This window comes from Cygnus olor, chromosome 9, assembly GCF_009769625.2.
Source record: "Cygnus olor isolate bCygOlo1 chromosome 9, bCygOlo1.pri.v2, whole genome shotgun sequence".
NCBI lineage: Eukaryota > Metazoa > Chordata > Aves > Anseriformes > Anatidae > Cygnus > Cygnus olor.
Genome location: NC_049177.1, coordinates 605,327 through 624,200, shown reverse-complemented (window position 1 = coordinate 624,200; position 18,874 = coordinate 605,327). Strand labels below are relative to the sequence as shown.

Sequence of the window (18,874 nt, the reverse complement as noted above, 5' to 3'; positions counted from 1 at the left end):
TGAATCGGAGAGTTTAACCCAGAAGAGGGAGTCTCTCTCCCTTGCCGGCTCGCTCTCCAGCACTTGCAGGGGACTTCCACGTAAGATCCCCATCCTTGGCTCGAGGAAAAAGCATCGCGATACGTTCGTGAACGCCTCGCTGCTGATGCTCCTCACCTGGAGGAGTGAGCGCGGTGTGCGGGATTTGCGTTGCTAATGATGAAAGTGCGGGTCGGGGCTTCAGGCGGCTTCACGGCGAGGCCTTGTAGGTTTAGAAAAGCTTAGGGCTTCTGCCCAGAAGGAAGCTCCTACTTAAGTTTTTAAGAAGGGGGTTGTGAATTTAAAAAAAAAAGGCAATGAAAACTGGGAAAAGACGGAAGAAAGAGGGCTTCCGCTTCGAGAAAGAAAAACACAACTGTAAATATCTGCCCACAGCATTACCCCAGAGCTCGGGTCCTGACATAGAGGTGACTCCACCAATAAACGCTGAGTGGCACAAAATAGAGCAGCAATTAGTTCTCTAACCGTCGGACAAACTCCCAGCATTTGGGTCCACCACCTTACTGTTACCTTCCCAAGGGATGCTCCCTCGCACACACACCAGGTGAAGCTCCCCGCCCAGAAGCCTGGGTTTCCAGAAAAGTTTAACAGTATCGGCGATCGATCGGCTTTATGACAAGTAGCAAAGCAAGAAAACGCCTGGCATTCTCAGCCCACCTACTCTCATAACAGAAGCTACCAGCAAACGATAGGAAATTGTAAGATTAAAGCCTAGGACATACATAATTGCACAGGGGACGTTTTATCACAGTTCCCTATACTGCGGCTGGCTGTAGTTAAATATTTTGGCTCTGGTTGGCTTTCACCCTATTTCCCCTGTAACACAAATCTAATATTTAGGTAGCTAGCTGTAGATACATCCTCGTGTACATCTTTCTGAGTGGAGATGATGAAAAGTGGCAAATGATGCAATTAGCTCTCCAGCCTTACATAACATGTTTATGCACGCATTTTACACCACACACCATCCTCACAATAACTTAACTTTCAAATCTACTTGCTCTACAGAATGGATTTGACAGTCCCATTCATGACCATCTCAACAGGAGTGCACGGAAGAGACAAACGTTAGTAAGTATGAATCTGTTACTTACAAATGTACTGAGAGTGTGCATTCCTAATAAAGCTGCTTTCCTCCTACCTCCTTAAAACCCTTCATCTCTACATACTTGTTATCCACCGATTCTGACACTTCCCAGTCAAGGGAGGAAACATCTGGAACAGTTTATCAATTAAAAAATGTTATAACCGCTTTTGCCCTACGCTCCCTGAAAATATTGCAATGCTTTCTCGCCAGACACTAATGGCTCTCGGCTCGTCCCTCATTCCAGGCATCCTCCCACTCCCGTTTGCGGACAGGAAGAGAGCCCCCGGTCCGGGGGGGCCCTCCCCGGCAGGTGTAGGTGCTGGGGGTCCCTCCCCGGCAGGTGAAGGTGCTGGGTGCCCTCCTCAGCGGGGGCTCCACGCGTGGGGAGCGGCGCGGGGCGGGCGGGGGCCGCCACTTGGCGGCGGGGAGGCGGGGAGACGGCGAGAGGAGGGGAGCGGGGCCGAAGCCAGCCGGCAGCTGCAGGCTGTTCAGCTTGCAGGACGTTGGGAGAAGTTGCCTGCCTGTTTACGCGGCCCTTTGGCAGCTCCAGCTCGTCCGGCTGCCACTTGAGGAGTGACCAAGGTCTCCCGCTTCTTGGCAGCGATCTGAGCCGTATTGGACCAGATAAGCCAGGCTCTCGGCACATTCTCAAATGTGTCAACATCAGCCTGTGCAGGGCCAAGATTTTTTTTTTTTTTAAGTTTCTTTTCCAACCCACCTGCTTACGGTAAGGGCATCCCCTTCGGGACTCCCCTGGGAGTCCTGAGCTGGACGAGCTGAGCTTTTCCAGGCAGAAAGCGAGAACGCTCAAATAGCAAAGCAGAAACATCCTGAGCTAAAGCCGCAACTCAGACACCAGGGAAGGTCCGGTGCTAGAGTACACTCAGAGGGACCATGGTGCTCTCTTTGGTGCCTGATCCAGGGGGAATCAACGTGTGTAGACAGGCAGCTCGGTGCCCGTACAATTTTGCTAGTAACTGCGACCCCGACCGCAGCCCCCGGCCCCAAATCCCGCCTGTGTTGGAGGTCTGCTTTAGAAAGGTGACAAGTGGCAGGGATGAGCACCCGGATTTCCTCCTGTAAGACGAGTCCCAGGCACCTTTCCTGCTTTCTGCCCCTTCCCTGCGGGACCCAGGGCTCCGACTGGCCCCAGCCCTGTAGCTCCTGCCCACGCCTCGGGTCCATCCTGCCCGCACCCCTACGCCGCAGCCTGTGCCTGCCGTGGCCTAGGGGACCGAAAAGCAACCGCACAGCCCTGGGGATGGGCGCAACCCCAGCTGCGCCGAGCTGCTTTACTGACCCACAGTGGTTTGCCTTGTGTTTGGTAGACATCTACCCAAGCAGCAAGGCGCTTATCAGTATTCTACCTTGGCTGGAGACAGGGCTTGCTGGAAGGTGATACAAAAGTCCCAGGAAAGCGGGAGCTGCTCGTGTTTGTGCTCCTCGAATTGGGGCCAAAACCCGCTCACCCCCGAGAGGTGCTCAGCGCAAGGGCCGGCTCCTGCCCCGGGAAGCGTGGCCGAGAGCAAAAGCTGACCTCCAGCCCCCTGGCTGTGCCCTCCCAACCCTGCCTCTGTGAACATTTCCCCTCCCCGATGAGCTGCCGGCAACTTTCCGGCCGGTGCCCCGGGCTGGGAGGGGATGCCCTGAGACGTCCATACAGCAGCTTCCAAGGGGTTTCATTAGGTTTCAACTCCAGGACGAGAGGAACAGATTAATATGAAAATCCTAATAGTTACTCAAAGGAAGCACAAAAAAAATAAAAAAAAAAAAGTGGAAGAGAAAGAGAAAGAGGAAGAGAAAGAGAAAGAGGAAGAGAAAGAGGACCGAGCACTCATCCTGCGCGGTTCCATAGCCATCGAAGTCGCCGGGAAGCAGAAGGGAGGCAGCGGCTGGCACAGGGGCAGGGCGCAGGAGCGGAGCCCGAGCCTCTGGCAGCCCCGGCACAAGGCACTGCTGCCCAGGAGGAGGTGGGTCAGGGGAGCCTCTCAGCAAGCTCAGCATCTCCTCGGACAGAAGGGCACCGACTGGCTTGGGATCATCCTCCTCCTTTGTTTCTGTTTCCTTGCTCCATCTCTGCTCACGGGGACTTATTTCAGGGTTCCCGACTAAGGGGAATTCAGCCACCAGACGAGCTAGGGCTGGTGCCTAGGTTCGTCTCTCACTTTTTGTAACCTAGAGCTACCATACGACAGGCAAATCATATGCTTATTTTAAATAGAATATTTCATTCAGTACCTCAAGATTAAGGTATTCCTGTCAGATAAGCTGTCAGTCACTAACTACTTAGACACCACATTGTAGAAGCCTGGTATCCCTGGTAAAGATGATACATATCATGTAAACCCCATCAACAAGATCAAAGTCTTCTTCTTTAATAGGATCCAATACATGTCAAACCTCATTCCAATCAAATCATCCGTAAATGAATTCAAGATGAATATGTCATAGAATAATGTGACAGTGCAATCACATGGGGTCAGGGGTTGTTGTTTCAATGAGAGAGTCGTCAAATATTAATTCTAGAACCTCCAAATGAATAGGCATTGAGCAGGATTAGGCAGCTGCTGGTGGGGCGTTCTGTCGCTGATTTGTGTTTATGCAAGTACTAAGCTGAAAAAAATATTGTCTCCTTTGAACTGAAAAAAGGCCATATTTTAACTTACTTGACTTTTCCAGGATGTTTCTGTAAAGTCGTTTTCTTTTCCTCATTACAAGGGGAGTCTTGTGCCTCATTTCCTGACTTTGTTCCTGTTTGGGAAGAGGGGTGGAAAGTTAAGAGCAAAAACATTTGTGTGTGTGATATAAAAAGAGGACGGCGCTATATGTCTCGGGCATCGTGGGTTCAAAAAGAAGAAAGAAACAAAAGAAAAAAAAAAAGTGTTAAGCAGCGAGGGTTGGGGGAGAGACAGGCTTGCTCCGAAGGGAAACTGGAGGCTGTCTCCTCAGCAAACCGGCACATGTTTTATGGAGTCATGAAGTTTCCATGGCTGATTAAGGGAAAAAAATTATGAAAGGACATATTTTCAAATTCTCCTTTGATCTGACATTCACCTTCTGGCAGGCTGTTGTGAGGCGGGTTTTTATCAACTCGACTATATTGTTTACAGATCCTTCCTTCCCTAAATTAAATTTCGGACTCTCTGCGAGCCTCCAACACAAGTTGTTGTCTCAGCAAGGATTAGTATAGTACCACCCTAGCACTTTTCCCTGCCTATAATTTTCAGCTTGCTCTTTGCACTCCGCAAGGCAGAGCACTGTCAGTGCTGCAGGCAGAACTTGGCACATCTCTCTTTGAGCGGCAGCAATAACCCCGAATGCAGATCGGGGGTTTGATACAATGGCCGAGTCCGAATTTTTGCAGATACTATTGAAATTCTCAAGTATTTTGCACCACAGAAAAGCAGACGAGAATCTCACACATTTTTTTTTCTAAGGACATTATTATTACTATTGCAGTTGCTACTATTATTATTGGGACTCCATGGCTGGGAAATAAAAATCTATACTAACACAAATAATTGATGAGATTAATTATGAAACTTTATCAGAGTATCACAGGCATACTCCATCACAAATAATTTGATGCTCTCAATATTTTCACCGCTGTGACGAAAATTACTGCCGAAATAATAAGAACTATAGGAAGCCCTTAGGAATTATTTTTACTAGTCGACTTCCATTCATGCTCACAAGTTTATGAAGCCAGAGCAGCAGTGTCCTGCTAGCGAGAGTTTTGCAGGACTTGTGCTTTATTGGTTAGGATGGGAGGCTGGAGGAGTTAGGAGTGCTCAGCTCCTAAGCGTTCGCCAAAAACTTGTTGAAACTGGACAAAAAAAAAATCGCTGCATTTAATATTTCAAATGGTTACCAGATGACAAAAAAGAAGGCAAAACAGTTGTGGATTTGAGAGTAAATATTGGCTAGAACTCTGCCTCGACCTCGCAGCCTCTCTGATCCGCGGAGTGCCTCTGGTGCAGCAGGGGCGCGGAGGGTGCCGAGCGCCCGGGCAGGATGGCCCCGTCTTGCTTCGCAGGCTCCCGGCCGGGCTGAGCCCGGGGGCTCCGGTGCGGGGCGCGGGACCCCCGCGGGGGCCCAAGCTGGTACCGGGGGGCTCGGGGCTCCAGCGGGGCAGCCTCTGGCCGGGTGCAGGCGAGACCCGGCCCCCCTTCCCCAGACTAGCGGCAGAGGTGCGCGGCCCCCCGGCTGCGCGGGGCCGGGAGCGCGCAGCCCCCGCGGGAGCCCCGGTGCCCGGTTCGGCGGTGCTGCCCCGGGGTGCGCGACTCGGGCGGAGCGGGCGGCAGGCAGGCGGCGTGTGCCCGGCTGGGCAAGCAACCTGTGCTGCTCGGGGTGACGGGCAGGAGGGAGTGCTCGGTGCACAAATTAAGTTCCTCGGCACCGGGTGGAGAAAGCCCCGAGCCCACCCCAACGATCGGGCTCCCGGAGAGGGGACAGCGGCACTGCTCGCCCCCGGCCGTGCAGCCTGGTGCTGGGGGCCGTGCCTGACGAAGCGAGGAGCCCTCCGGTGCACGGGGCTGGCACGCAGAGCCGGGCTCGGGTCAGAGGTCACCCTGGGTGGCGATGTGGGGGCTTCTCCCCTATCCCAGGCAGCCCTTGGGGCCGGGGTCCCAGCCCTTCCGAGGGCGCTGTGGGAAGCTGGCGGCAGCGCCCAGCTCCTTGGCAGCTCCCCCGGCCCTGCCCGCGGGGGGTGGGAAGGTAGGGGGGGTTGGAGGGGGCCGGCCGGGCTCCGTCCCTCCTGCAGCCGCCTATAAAGAAGGGAGAGCGGGGCCGGAGCGCCGGCTCCCCCGGCGTGTCCCCGTGGCACCGGGCGCGGCGGTGGGCGAGGCGCTGGGCGGGGTGCGCATCCCCCGGGACGCCTCCCCACGGGGCTCGCTATTGTCAGCGCTCCTCGCCCTCCGCCCTCCGCCCCGGGCCCCACCGGTCCCTCCTGGTCGGCCGCAAGACCCTGTCGACCCCGCCGCCTGCCCTTCCCCACCGAGCCCAGCCGCCGTCGGGGCTGCCGAGACCCCGCTTAGGGCTGGGAGCACCCGCGCCCCGCTCCGCGGCCCCCCGCCGCCCGTCGTTGCGCAGTGTCCCGGGCCGGGACGCCCCCTCGGGGCCGGGGGGGGAGCGGGAGGGAGGGTGTGCAGCTGCCGGAGGGTGCCGGTGCCCCCCTCGACGGCTCCCGGGGGCTTCTCCCTCCGCCCGCCCCCGGGGGCCGGCCCCACGTGGGCGAGGGGGCGCCGAGGCACTGCCCCTCGGCTCCGCGGGGCTCCTGCCCTCCTCCCCCGGGGTGGCCGAGCCTCCTCCTGCCCGTGTCCCGCCCCCCCGGGGGCAGGGAGCTGTCGCCCAAGGTGTCGGGGAAGGCGATGGGGGAAGCCTAGTGCCCGGGCTGCCAAGGTCCCCCCTCCTCCCAGGCACTTACCCCTTCGACCTGTTGAAGGTTTCTCCTCATTTCTGAACAGGCAAAAATTAACGTTGGGAGGGGGGGTGGGGGGGTGGGGGGTTTGCGGGGGAGGGGAGGGAGAAGAAAGGAGGAAAGAATGAAAGAAGAAAACAATACCCCCCCCCCCCCCCCCCCCCCGTAAGAACCCACCACCTCTCTGGCGCTTCCATCGAGGCGGTCATCCTTCATTTCTTCTTTTCTTGCTTTCTGGAAGCAGTTAGGGAATGTATGATGAAGCAGAAATGAGCCGTCAGGATGATATTTTAATGGCTTATATGTCACGTTGGTGCATGTGGCTTTGAACTGGAGCAGCTTTCGTTTCCTGCAGAGAGCGCGCCGCAAATCCCACTTGATAACTTCTACAACCCACAACACTTTTTTTTTTTTTTTTTTTTACATTCACTATTACGCTATATATTTAGACACGCTTCCTAAAAGTACCCTCTCGTCTGCCTTCTCCTATATTTTGTACGGACCTGGAATGATCACTGGGTCCCCCCCTGCACTTGGAGGCAGCCTAGCACTGGACTACCTAACTTTCAGGATCTCCTAATGCCATCACCCTGAAGATTTCACAGTTATGCTGCCTACTTTGTCCTTTGCCCAGGTTAATTTTAGAAACATATACAGAGAATAATGTAACGTCCGCCTAAAGACCACGTCCCCACTGAGGCGCGTACGTAGAGCGGGTATACCTGTTGCTATAAGCTACTGCAATTCCTCCGAGTGGATTTTGCAGAATAAATGCAAACGTGTAGATTCAGCCCATCATTATCCTGAAAAGCTGTAAAGCCTCCCAAGATCCAAGGGAAATTACATAATGCATTTGCTTTGAAAGCGAGCTGCATGCATTGAGCACAGTCAAACTGCATCTGCAGATAAAGTGCAGCGAAACGTACCAAGGCATATCCAAGTTTATTTGTTGTTGTTTGCTTATTTGCTTGTTTGTTTGTTTTCTAGGCAATGGCCATTTTAATGGCTCCTGAAATTATGCAGTTCTCAAGCGAGAAGTGCTCGCGCAGTGTCGCTGCTTATCTGATCGCCCAGTACCTGCGCTGCGGATTGCTTCCCAGCGCCTTTCAGCCCACAGGATGAGTTTAAAGTTTCTTTGTTTGCCACCACGAATTTGAGAGGCTCAGATTTAGTTGCGAATAAGCCAAGTGAAGGGCCGAACAAAGGCGAAATTGAAGGATTCCGACTCTTAGCGAGATTTTTGTGTTTTCGTTACTAGAAAATAATTAGACCTAATTAATATGCAGGCGACCGAGTAAATAAATAATTCGCCGGTTTTATATAGGCGCACATACACATGTGCACATACGTAAGTGTATGTGTACATACGTATGCAAACACATATATTTTAAAGTTTCGTGAGACTTTTTTTTTCGGTGCCGAAGCATCGTTTAAAATATGGTACAAATGTTGCTTAGCTTAATTGATTAAGCCACAAAGGTTTTCTGCTTTTAAATACCATACTTCTACCCTTCAACAATCATTTTAATATATAGTCAATGGCTCTTTGTGGCGAGAACAAAAAAGAACTATCCGCAGTTTTTCAATAGACTTTGAGCTGGGGAAAGACAGGTTAATCGAGGGTTGCATCTAGAAAACAACCAAGTGTTGTATGTTTGCACTGAATCCAAGTGTCTACATTTTTCTAACTAAATCAAAGGGAGTGTTATTTCTTTTTCTGCTCACTCATCTGAAGGTAAGTAAATTTTCTCTGGCGATCAAAAGCCTGGTCAGCAACAAAGACGCCGCCTGCTTTTTCCACCGTCCTGGTGTGGCAAGTTGAGGAATTTCAATATCTGTGACAAGGGTGACTGATTTGTGAACTAGAAAAGGTTTGAATGTCAGAAAATTTACATTGCTCCTATCGAGGATTTTAAATATATATGTTTTTTCAAAATAAATAAAAAAAAACTATCTGGGACTTTCATGCTGCAGGAAGAGACACAATGTGGGTTTGGGAAATTTACAGTTTTACCTGAATGAAAGAGTCCCCGTAAAAAGAGAGAGCGAGAGAAAGGCAGAGCGAGAGAGAAAGGAGGAAGAAAATAACAAAAAAGAGGCGAAACAACAACAACAAAAGTAGAAAGTTAAGAGTTCTCACCCACCTGCGTTTTGATGGGTGCAGAAAACAAGATTTATTTCAGAAAACTGGTGGAGGGACAGAGTCAGCTACCCAGAGAAATCACGCCTGATGTTTAAAAATCAAATCAAGCGCACCCAGCACCTACTCTTGGAGAGCTGCAGTTTTAAGCAAGAGGAAAACAACAACTTCAAATGGAGCGAGCCACGACAGGGCTTCCCTTTTCAAAGCCTACAAAGTTGCTCAGCGATCTTAAAAATCCTGCCCCGCCACGACATCCCCCTCACCACCACTACCAGGGACAGAGGGACGGGGATGGAGAGGAACCGGGATAACAATGGAAGACCTTTTTTTTTTTTTTTCCTTGCACGTATGCACACAAAAAGATGCGTTGGAAATATTTTCGTGAAAAAAAAAAAAAAGGTTTTTTTTTTTTTTAAAAAAGTTGCTACTCCTGGAAGCCCTGCTCGTCCCCGGGGCTGTCAGGGCGCTCACAATACCTGCGATTGATGAGGCACGGGGGCCAATGGGCGGCGGGAGGCGGCCGTGCGCGCCCCTCGTTGGCGGGGCCGGGGGGAGTTACGCGGGGAAGGGGGAGCTGGCGGCGGCCAATGAGCGGCCACGTCGCCCCGCACGTCGCCCCGCCCCCGGCTCCCATTCATCAAGGGGGGGGGCCGGTGTCGTCTTTTCAATTCATTTATCTGCAGGAATGATTGCCGCTATCAGTCTCGCGTTCACCGCCCGGCTGAGGAGGTGAAAGTTTCTCCCCAGGAAGATAAACCGCAAAAGACAATATTGTGCATGATTTGCGCCTTTTTTTTTTTTTTTTGCAGAGCGAGAAAAAAAAAAAAAGGCCAAAAAAAAAATCGGGGAGAGTGTGGGGAAGCTCGAAGAGGAGAGAGAAACAATCTCTCGGCCACTTCGCAACATTCCTATAGCCAAAAAAATCACTGAAGGAAGTTTCTTTTTTGTTTTGCTTTTTTTTTTTTTTTTTTTTTTTTTGGTGCCCGCGTTGATCTCTCTCCTTTATTGTTATTTGCAGCCAGTTTATTTTTGAGCCCACCCAAACCCTCCCCCCCCCCCCACTTAAACCTCCCTGAAAAGTCAAAACAGAGAGACAGGGAATATTTTTTGGGGCACATTTTTATTATTATTATTTGCGACTGCGAAGATCTCTTCCCCCCTTTTCCACCCGCCTCTGTTTTTTTTTTTTTTTCCCTTCTCCCCCCCCCCCCCTTTTTTTTTTTCCCTGCGCTGATGCCGAAGGGGGTGTTTTTGATGTGGTTGCTTTGGTGGTGATCGTCGCTGACTTTCCAAAGAGGGTGTTTTCGCCGCCGCTGCTGCTGCTGCTGCTTCTCTCTGCGTTGTGTGTGTGCGCGCGTGCTTTTTTTTTGGTTGCTGCATCGACGCTGGGAAGATGCTTCTGGATGCTGGACCGCAGTATCCCGCCATAGGAGTCACTACCTTCGGATCGTCTCGCCACCACTCCACGGCCGATGTCACGGACAGAGAAGTGGGGCTGGGGATCAACCCCTTCGCCGACGGCATGGGCGCTTTCAAAATCAACCCCAGCACCCATGAGCTGGCCTCGGCCGGCCAGACCGCCTTCACCTCGCAGGCTCCCGGCTACGCGGCGGCGGCCCTGGGGCACCACCACCACCCGACCCACGTCAGCTCCTACTCCAGCGCCGCGTTCAACTCCACCCGGGACTTTCTGTTCCGCAACCGCGGCTTCGGGGAGGCGGCGGCCGCCAGCGCCCAGCACAGCCTCTTCGCCTCCGCCGCCGGCAGCTTCGCCGGCCCCCACGGACACAGCGATGCCGCGGGACATATACTTTTCCCCGGGCTTCACGAGCAAGCCGCCAGCCACGCTTCACCCAACGTGGTGAACGGGCAGATGCGCCTGGGCTTCTCCGGAGACATGTACGGCAGACCCGACCAGTACGGCCAGGTCACCAGCCCCCGCTCCGAGCACTATGCCTCGACCCAGCTGCACGGCTACGGCCACATGAACATGAACATGGCAGCCCACCACGGGGCAGGGGCCTTCTTTCGTTACATGCGGCAGCCCATCAAACAGGAACTCATCTGTAAGTGGATTGAGCCCGAGCAATTGTCAAATCCCAAAAAGTCCTGCAACAAAACTTTCAGCACGATGCACGAGCTGGTGACTCATGTCACCGTGGAGCACGTTGGAGGACCCGAGCAGTCCAATCACATATGTTTCTGGGAAGAGTGTCCAAGAGAAGGGAAGCCTTTCAAGGCCAAATACAAACTTGTAAATCACATCAGAGTCCACACAGGTGAAAAACCTTTCCCCTGCCCTTTCCCAGGCTGTGGTAAAGTGTTTGCCAGATCAGAGAATCTCAAAATACACAAAAGAACTCATACAGGTACGGTAACCTTCTCTGTAGCTTTTCTGCCTGCGAGTGGAAGCGCCGAGCGCCGGGGCCGGAGCGGGACGCGGGGCCGGGCTGGAGGGACCGGGGCGCTGCTTTGCTGCGGGTCGGGGCCAGGGATGCTCCGGGGCCACCCCGGGTTTTTCCCGGAGAGGCAGGTTCGGAGCTCCGCCGCGAAGCAAGCTCGGTCACAGCCGCGCCGGCAGCAGCAACAAAAAGCGATTATCCCTGACGAGGCGGAGGGGGAGAAAGGCGATTTGCTGCCGGGATCGGGATGGCAGGGGGAAAAAAAAATCGCAGCGACCTGTCCTGGTAAATTTATAGGTTTTAATTAATAGTTCTTCGGCGGTTTGGACCGCGGCGCGATGAGAAATCGTGCAAAAATATTCCAGGCAGCTCATCCGTCTCCCCTCTGCGATCCGGGGGGCTGGTAAATATTTAATTCCGAGGAGCGATTGGAAATACACCGAGGCCGGCGCCGTAGCGTGGCATTGTTGTGCGGGAGGCGGGCGGCGGGATCCCGGCGAACTTTTCCCAGCCGCGGGAGGTGGCGACGCTGCCCCCGGCTCGCAGAGCCCCGCTCCCCCAGCTCCCACCCCCGAGCGCCGAAAGCCAGCATCGCTTTCCCGAGCGGGTTCGCCGAGGGTTTGTGGAGCTGCCCTTGCATTGTATTCCCCGGCCCGATAATTTTCGAGATTGCAAGAAAATACGGGGGAGGGGGCTGGGGTGGGTGGGAGCGTAAAATATCACGAGAATGGGCTATAAAAACGGAAACTAGGCGCTGAGGATGGTGTGGAAATGCCAGCACGCCTGCTCTGCGAGCCTTGCAAGGAGGGAGACGTGCCCGGGGCTTGGGGCTGCGAATGAAACTCGGTCCTCCGGCCAGAGAGAGAGAGAGGAAAAGTTGTTTGCCCTCCCTTCGCCCCCCCAGGCCTCCCGCCCCTGCGGAAAGGGCGCTGAGAGGGATCAGGAGCGCGGATGGGACAGGGAAGAGGGGAAGGATTTTGAGCTCCGAGCCTCGTTGAACTTAGAAAGTTGCAAGTGTTTGAAATGGAGCCCTGGGCTCCCGTCCGGCGGGGCGATGGGGACAATGAGGGAGCCGGCCGGCCCTGCTTAATCAGATCCGTTTTCCCCCCCCCCCCCTTCCCTCTGCAATAGGTGAAAAACCATTTAAGTGTGAATTTGAGGGCTGTGACAGGCGCTTTGCAAACAGCAGCGACCGCAAAAAGCACATGCATGTGCACACTTCCGACAAGCCCTATCTCTGCAAAATGTGTGACAAGTCCTACACGCACCCCAGCTCCCTCAGAAAGCACATGAAGGTAAATGGAAGGAGGGCGCTGCATGGAAACGTGGAGGGCTCTGGCCCTGCGTGGGCTCGGACCCCTCTTCGGGCCCGGCCGGGGCGGAGGGCAGCGGGCACGGCCGCCGGGGGCACCGGGAGCTGCCGGGCCCTGGGGGCACAGCGCGGCCCCGGAGCCCGGCCGGCGGCGGCGGGGGACCCGGTCTGGAGCCTCCCCCGGTAGCTCAGGGCCAGGCCGGGCCTTGTAGCCCCCTGCCCTTGGGGCAGCGCCTTTCGTGGGGAGGGAGGGGGGCGATGCGCGAAGCCCCCCCGAGAGCTGCCCGTCAGGCCGGGGAGAGGCCGGGGGGAGCCCCCGAGGGGTGCCCGGGCCCCGGGAGCCGGTGCTGGGCGCGGAGCCACCGCCGCCGGGGACTCCGGCAGCCTCTGCTCCTGATTTCTGCCCGATTTGTTTTTATTTTTATTTTTTTTCCTCTTGCAGGTCCATGAATCATCCTCGCAGGGGTCTCAGCCTTCTCCCGCCGCCAGCTCAGGCTACGAGTCCTCCACCCCTCCAACCATCGTGTCGCCATCCACAGAAAACCAGACCGCCAGCTCCTTATCCCCTTCCTCGTCCGCAGTCCACCACACGTCCAGCCACAGCACGCTTACATCAAATTTTAACGAATGGTATGTTTAAAACGCTAAAGCGAAACAATAAGAAAACCCAAACCGAAACAAAACAAAAAAAAAGCCCCAAGCGAGCAAACCAGTACTCTATTTAAAAGACTCCAAAAATAATGAACACTTTGAAATTTAAAAAAAAAAAAAAAGGCAAACAAAAACAAAATGCTGCCAGTAGACCCAGGACTGAGTAAAATGAATACTCTTTTTTTTTGTTTGTTTGTTTTTTTTCTTCCTTTCTTTTTTTATTGTCTTTTGTCTTTTTTTTTCTCTCTTTCCTTTTTTTTTTTTTTTTTTCACTTTCGGACTGTTCCGCTCTGCTCTGAGGCTTGGTAGGCGAAAGGGGTTAGTAGAATGCCTAAAGAAGACAAGGTTACCAGGGCAAATGCCAACCGTGTAGGGCTTTACTGGAAACCACTGATTAGAGCTCTCCAACTGCATGTCTGCTCGGGCAGCGGCCTTCCCCGTCCCCTTGTATATACAGAATTATTAGCTTCGGGAAAAAAAAAAAAAAAAAAGGAAACAAAACCCATAAAAAAAAAAAAAGAAAACAGAAATGTACTGTTTGATTTTGTACATAGTTATATCGCCAGTTGACTACGGGGATGTGTGGAGTTGTGGTCTTTGCATATATGTGGGGGGAGGGGAGGGGCGGGCGGGCGGGAGCGGCGGCGGGTGGGGCGGAGGTGGGGGGGCCGAGGGAAGAGGTAGAAATTCAACTATTTGTACTGAATGGCAAGAATGTTCTAGTAAATGTGTACCAAAATGTGAATTACTTTGTATTATTACAGTCTAAACGTCGATCTAACAGAATATTATTGGTATTAATGTGCTTTTTTGTATAAAGTGCAACATTTCGTCCCAAAGTCCAGTCTAAGTAGTGCAGTAAAATGTTGTTACACGTCCTGTCAAGAAATTCGTATAGTGAAAGCCTGGATCTGCGTGTCAAACTGTTACATTTGTTTATGTAAAGTGATATTAAAAAAAAAAAAAGATATAAACTATATCTGTCCATTGCTTTTGGCAAATACAAGAACATAATGTATATAAATCCTAATTTCCATATTTATCCGCATGTAAAGGTCCGGTTATACATGTTACAAGATATTCAATATTTATGGCTAGAAGAATTGGTATGTAAAATTTAGTTTACAGAACTGTTTGGTAACATTTCGTACCTTATTAAAGATTCTTAAATCCCATGATTTGTGGTAGGAATTCTTATTCGCTCAGTCAACCTGCTGCAACTCCAACTAGCTTTAGGATATTAGAATAAAACTGTCCCAGTTTTTCACTGCTTTCCATTATGTCATCACTAAAGCAGCGAAGGTGATATAAATGTGATAAATGAAAGGATCCCTGCTGGCATTACTATAGTGTGTAATTAGTATTTATATCAAAATTTATGAAACAAATTTTCGGCCGCAGTATAATTTAAATGACCTTTGCAGACATAGAATAACAACCATAAAAATAACAGAAATAGATTGCATATGCTACATAAATATTAATGTGGGGAATTGTTACACGAGAAGTGCTTCACTCCACTCCAGCACTGCCCATGAATCTGCATAGACCGGGTTTCTAAATTAAATTAATTCGGCTAACATATATTAGGAGATTTAAAACAGAGGAGATTTTGGTTGCTATTTTAATTTAAAGCATTTATGACCATAACTAATTCTCAGGCAGTGGATTCATGACTTTCCTTGGGCCCTTTACTCCAAGAAGTACAGCACTGTTTCACGAAGGCTGTTGTTGTTGTTGTTGGGTATATTTTATTTCTTTTCCTTTTCTTTTTAGTCCTTTTTCTTTCTTTCTTTTTGCTGATATTCCTTAAAACGTGATGTTAATTTAAATCAATTACTTCTTATGTTATGTTATTATTACTATAATTTTGCCAGTGTTAATAGCTTTCTAAAAAATAAATCTAGGGGATAAGAATTATTTTATGTAATTTGATTATCTTTCTATCTCTTTTATTTATTTCTCATTTACTTAAGAAATTCGTTCCATTGGCTGGCGTTGATACAGTAAATTTGTAAATGAGAAGACAATATAAAAAATCTAAATTACTTGTGCTTAATGACTGTAGCAGAACGCCTTTTCTCTAAATCAGATTGTCTTTCTTGCAGTTTAGTTTGATAGATTTGCAAGCTGTACTGCTTCCACTAACTTAGCTACGGTTGTTGGAACTGTTGGGCTTTGTTCCTGGTTGTAGCTTGCATGATCGCCCCATTAAGCAGACAACATATCAACAGACAACACAAATCATGAGGTTGGCTAAAGCTGCGAGTGCTTGTGATATGTCATAGAGTGAATTGCACGGACTGACCTTCCAGTAGACCAAGATGACACTTTAACAGCTTCTTTAAAGAAATATTATGTGCACAGCGAGTCAATAGGCATATTAACCGCTAGTGGGGGGGAGGGGGCGGCGGAGGAAGCGGAGCTGTGTTCATATTCATGCAGCCGCTTCCTAGCTCCGTCTGTAAACAAGCCAGAGCATAGCCCGGCTGTCTTACGGCAAAGCCATGCAAGTATTTTGCTTTGTCCGGAACATTTTCGGCCGTCCCTTGGCGATTTTTTTTTTTGGCCTCCCCCCCCCAAAAAAAAAAAAAAAAGTTCGTGCTGCTGGGACGAGCCCCTCTGCTGTCCCCTCGGCATCGCCGTCTGCTCTCTGCAGCACCCGGGGGAAGGCTTCGGTTTAACTTTACTTTCTGCAAAATGTTTTAATTATAAGCCCAATATCAGTTTTCAATGAAAAGAGCGCCACCTTGCAGGGTTTGGCGAGATAGGAAAAGTTCGAGACCGGTGGGACCTAGGCAGAAAGTGCTGGTGCTTGAGGAAATGTAAGCCAGTGAGTAAAAAAAAGGCAGGAAAAATTGTCTAACGCGCCGAAAACGTTGCTCTCTGTAAAGCTCTCGGGTAAAATGTCCCGCCTGCGAGACCAGGCAGGAGTTTTCGAAAAATAATCTGAGTTTTGCTAGAAAATAAAAAAAAAATCTTAGAGGTAGTGCGAGCCATCCCACTGTAAAATAAACCAGGAGAGACGTGGTGTGGGCGATGTATTTTGAAGATGCGTATTGCAAGTTTCTTTGAACTTGTGTAGGGTCCCTAGTGGTCGCTTAGCACAGATCTGTACTTGTGCTTATCTGAGCACTTGGGTAATGAGCATTCTTTTAAACTTTTGGTCTGAGGTTTGCTTGAGCGTCCTACAGCATGAAGGAGCCTTTTACTGTTGTTGCTGCTGCTGCTGTTGTTTTATATGTGGGGGGGACGGCCGGAGGGGGCAATGCTGGTTGCTCGCCGTCCCATATATGTTCTGAATTAGCGAGGATCGCTGGGGCTGCAGTTGCTGATGCAGAATTCGAGTCCACGCCTTGCTTGTGCTGTGCGTTTGGCTCTGGAGAGGGGAGCAGTGCTTTGAAATCCCCGGCAGAGAGAGGGGTATTTTGCAGGCAGAAAGGTTGCGAGGCGCCTGGCGGCTGTTTCTGCGCTGTTTCGCTCGCCAGAGCCAACTTTCCTCCAGCAGCTCGCCCTGTGCGGATTTCCTCGCGAAGGCTTGCGGGGAGAAACACGACCCCCAGCTCTCCAGCCTCGACGGGCTTCGTTATTTCCTTTCTGCCTTTAAAGCCTGGCTCTTGAGATGATGTCGGGGTGCTCTCCTCCTCCGTGGCCCGGTGGCTTTGGAGGCAGGAGGGCTCTCCCCGCGGCAGGTCGTGCCGGCAGCCGGCCCCGCTCTGCGCAGCCTCTCCGCCGAGGCCCGACGTGCGGAGGCTCCCGGCGCCGAGGGGAGCTCCCGGAGCGAGGCAGGGCAGCGCAGCAGGGCTCCCGGGAGGGAGCGGGAGGCTTTTTTTGGGGTGCGTCGGGTGTGTTTGCCTCGTCCCCGCTCGGGTGAGGTGCCCGAGGGGCGCGCACGGCAGCCCCTGGCCGTGCTTGCGCCGTTCGCCCGCCGAAAGTTAAATGTAAAACAAAGATCGGGTGCTTCCATTTCCCCCCCGAAAGAGTCGCCTTTCAGGTCGCTTTAATGGCTTGTGAATGATCGCTTGAATTTTTTAAAAGGCGAGCCCGGCATTCATGAGACAATGTTAGCTTCTTTAAAGCAGACCCTGTGTGAAATGGGGACGCACGCTCCGCGCTGGACTCTACTGCTTATCTCCCTTTATTTTACTTTATTTTTTTTTAGCTGTAAGGAAGTGGCAGCCCCTGGACTGCCGCACGAAACGCTGGGACTTTTTATTTACTGCTTTCCTGGCCGCTCTGCTAAACGGCCTCGACTTTGTAAGTTTCCCCACGTCCAGGGCTCTTGCTCCTTCGCGAGCAAGTTGGGAGAGGTGCAAACGCGAGCACGGCCGCGGCCCAGGGGCGCCTGGAGCGCAGGGAGCCCGGAGCGCGCCCCGCTCGGCTGCAGCCCCGGCGCGGAGCCGGAGCCTCGGCGCGGAGCCCACTTCCAGCAGGCAGGAGGGGGCCGAAAGACCCCCGTCCGGATCATGCTGCTGGTACGAGGCAGAGTATTTCGAGTGACCTGCTGGCTGGAGGAGTCAGTGTGCGTTTTACCGCTAGAGCTCTGAAGGAAAAGAAGATTTTGCGAGCGCTCTCCCCACGGACGGGGGCACTCTGTTTTATTGGACGTGTTACGTGGCACGGTTACAAAACGTCCATGTGCGTGTGCACACACGGGCACCCCGCTCACACCCGCACCGCGGCTCTGCACCCGTGCACACGTGCGCGCTGCGCACCTCCATATCAGCCAGCGGTCCCCGCGGCGTGGCGCCCCGAGCGCGGCGTTTCTGTGGGAAACCCTTGCGATTTCGTCCAAACGGGGCCATTCTCCCCCGAGAGGGGGGTTGCTGCCGGCGAGAGGCCGGGCGGCACCGGGAGGCCCGGCCCGAGGAGCGGGAGACAGCGGGCGGCCCGCAGCGCGGCCCCGCAGCATCCAGCCCCGCAGCATCCAGCCCCGCGGCACGGCGCAGCCCGCAGCCAGGCGCACGGTGCGGGCACGACCCACGGGTGATGCCCGGTGTGCTGTGGGCACGACCCACGGGCGATGCACGGTTTACTGTGGGCACAACCCACGGGCGATGCACAGTCTGCTGTTGACACGACCCACGGGACACGCGGGCAGTGCTGCAGATGCACACCCGCTCCCCGGGACCACCGTTCGCGGTCCTGCTTGGATTACAAATATACCCCGAGGAATAGGCACCGCTGGCCACCTCTCTGCATTTGTACCGAGGGAAACGGTGATGTTTCTAGAAAGACACGGGTTCGTGTGTTTACGCGGAGGTATAGTTTTGAAGGCTTCAAGGGAAGGCTCTATTATTTCAGGCGAACGTCTACGTGTAATGGATCGCGTTCCTAACAAAATGGGCATATTCTCCAAACCCATCCGGGGAGATTAATAATCGAGATTCTTATTTTGAGCTAGGCGCAGGGTAGATTTCTTCCACTTGCTGGGCGTATTAAGGTGGGTTCAGCACAACCAGGCGGCGTTTTAGGGTTCATTGTATCTTAAATATAGCCAAGGTTTTTATTTTACACCAAAATATTTTTTTTTTGCTACTAACCTCTATGGGTCAGGTTTTGTTCATCTTCGATAACAAGAAACACGATCCTGTGAAGCCAAGGGGCTATTTTTATCATGCAGCTGGAAGCTGTCATCAATTCGTAACATTTATTTCGGCTTTAGAACGATAGTATAAAATAGCATGAAGTTTCCAGATGACGCCCGTAATGCAGACAGGATTTTTCAAGTATAATAAATCAAATTAATTACCTTTTAGATATATACGATCATACTACCTCTCTATGAAACTGCTATTAAAAAAATGCTCCGTGTGTGCAT

At 52.1% G+C, this 18,874-nt stretch overlaps 1 protein-coding gene across 1 annotated transcript; it reads left to right on the top strand.

The window, feature by feature from the left end:
- Positions 1–9,375: 9,375 nt before the first annotated feature.
- On the top strand, positions 9,376–13,577 carry ZIC1 (Zic family member 1). Its single transcript, XM_040567478.1, has 3 exons — positions 9,376–11,057; positions 12,222–12,385; positions 12,845–13,577. Exons 1-3 carry the CDS (start codon positions 10,082–10,084, stop codon positions 13,040–13,042), a joined length of 1,338 nt encoding a protein of 445 aa, XP_040423412.1. The 5' UTR covers positions 9,376–10,081; the 3' UTR covers positions 13,043–13,577.
- Positions 13,578–18,874: the final 5,297 nt, after the last annotated feature.

What these genes read in the sequence shown, in the direction of transcription:
- ZIC1 (XM_040567478.1), top strand. Translation starts at nt 10,082, where the DNA reads ATGCTTCTGGATGCTGGACCGCAGTATCCCGCCATAGGAGTCACTACC. An exon ending in ACACAAAAGAACTCATACAG is followed by an intron (nt 11,058 to 12,221) that starts GTACGGTAACCT and finishes CCTCTGCAATAG; the next exon opens with GTGAAAAACCATTTAAGTGT. An exon ending in CCCTCAGAAAGCACATGAAG is followed by an intron (nt 12,386 to 12,844) that starts GTAAATGGAAGG and finishes TTCCTCTTGCAG; the next exon opens with GTCCATGAATCATCCTCGCA.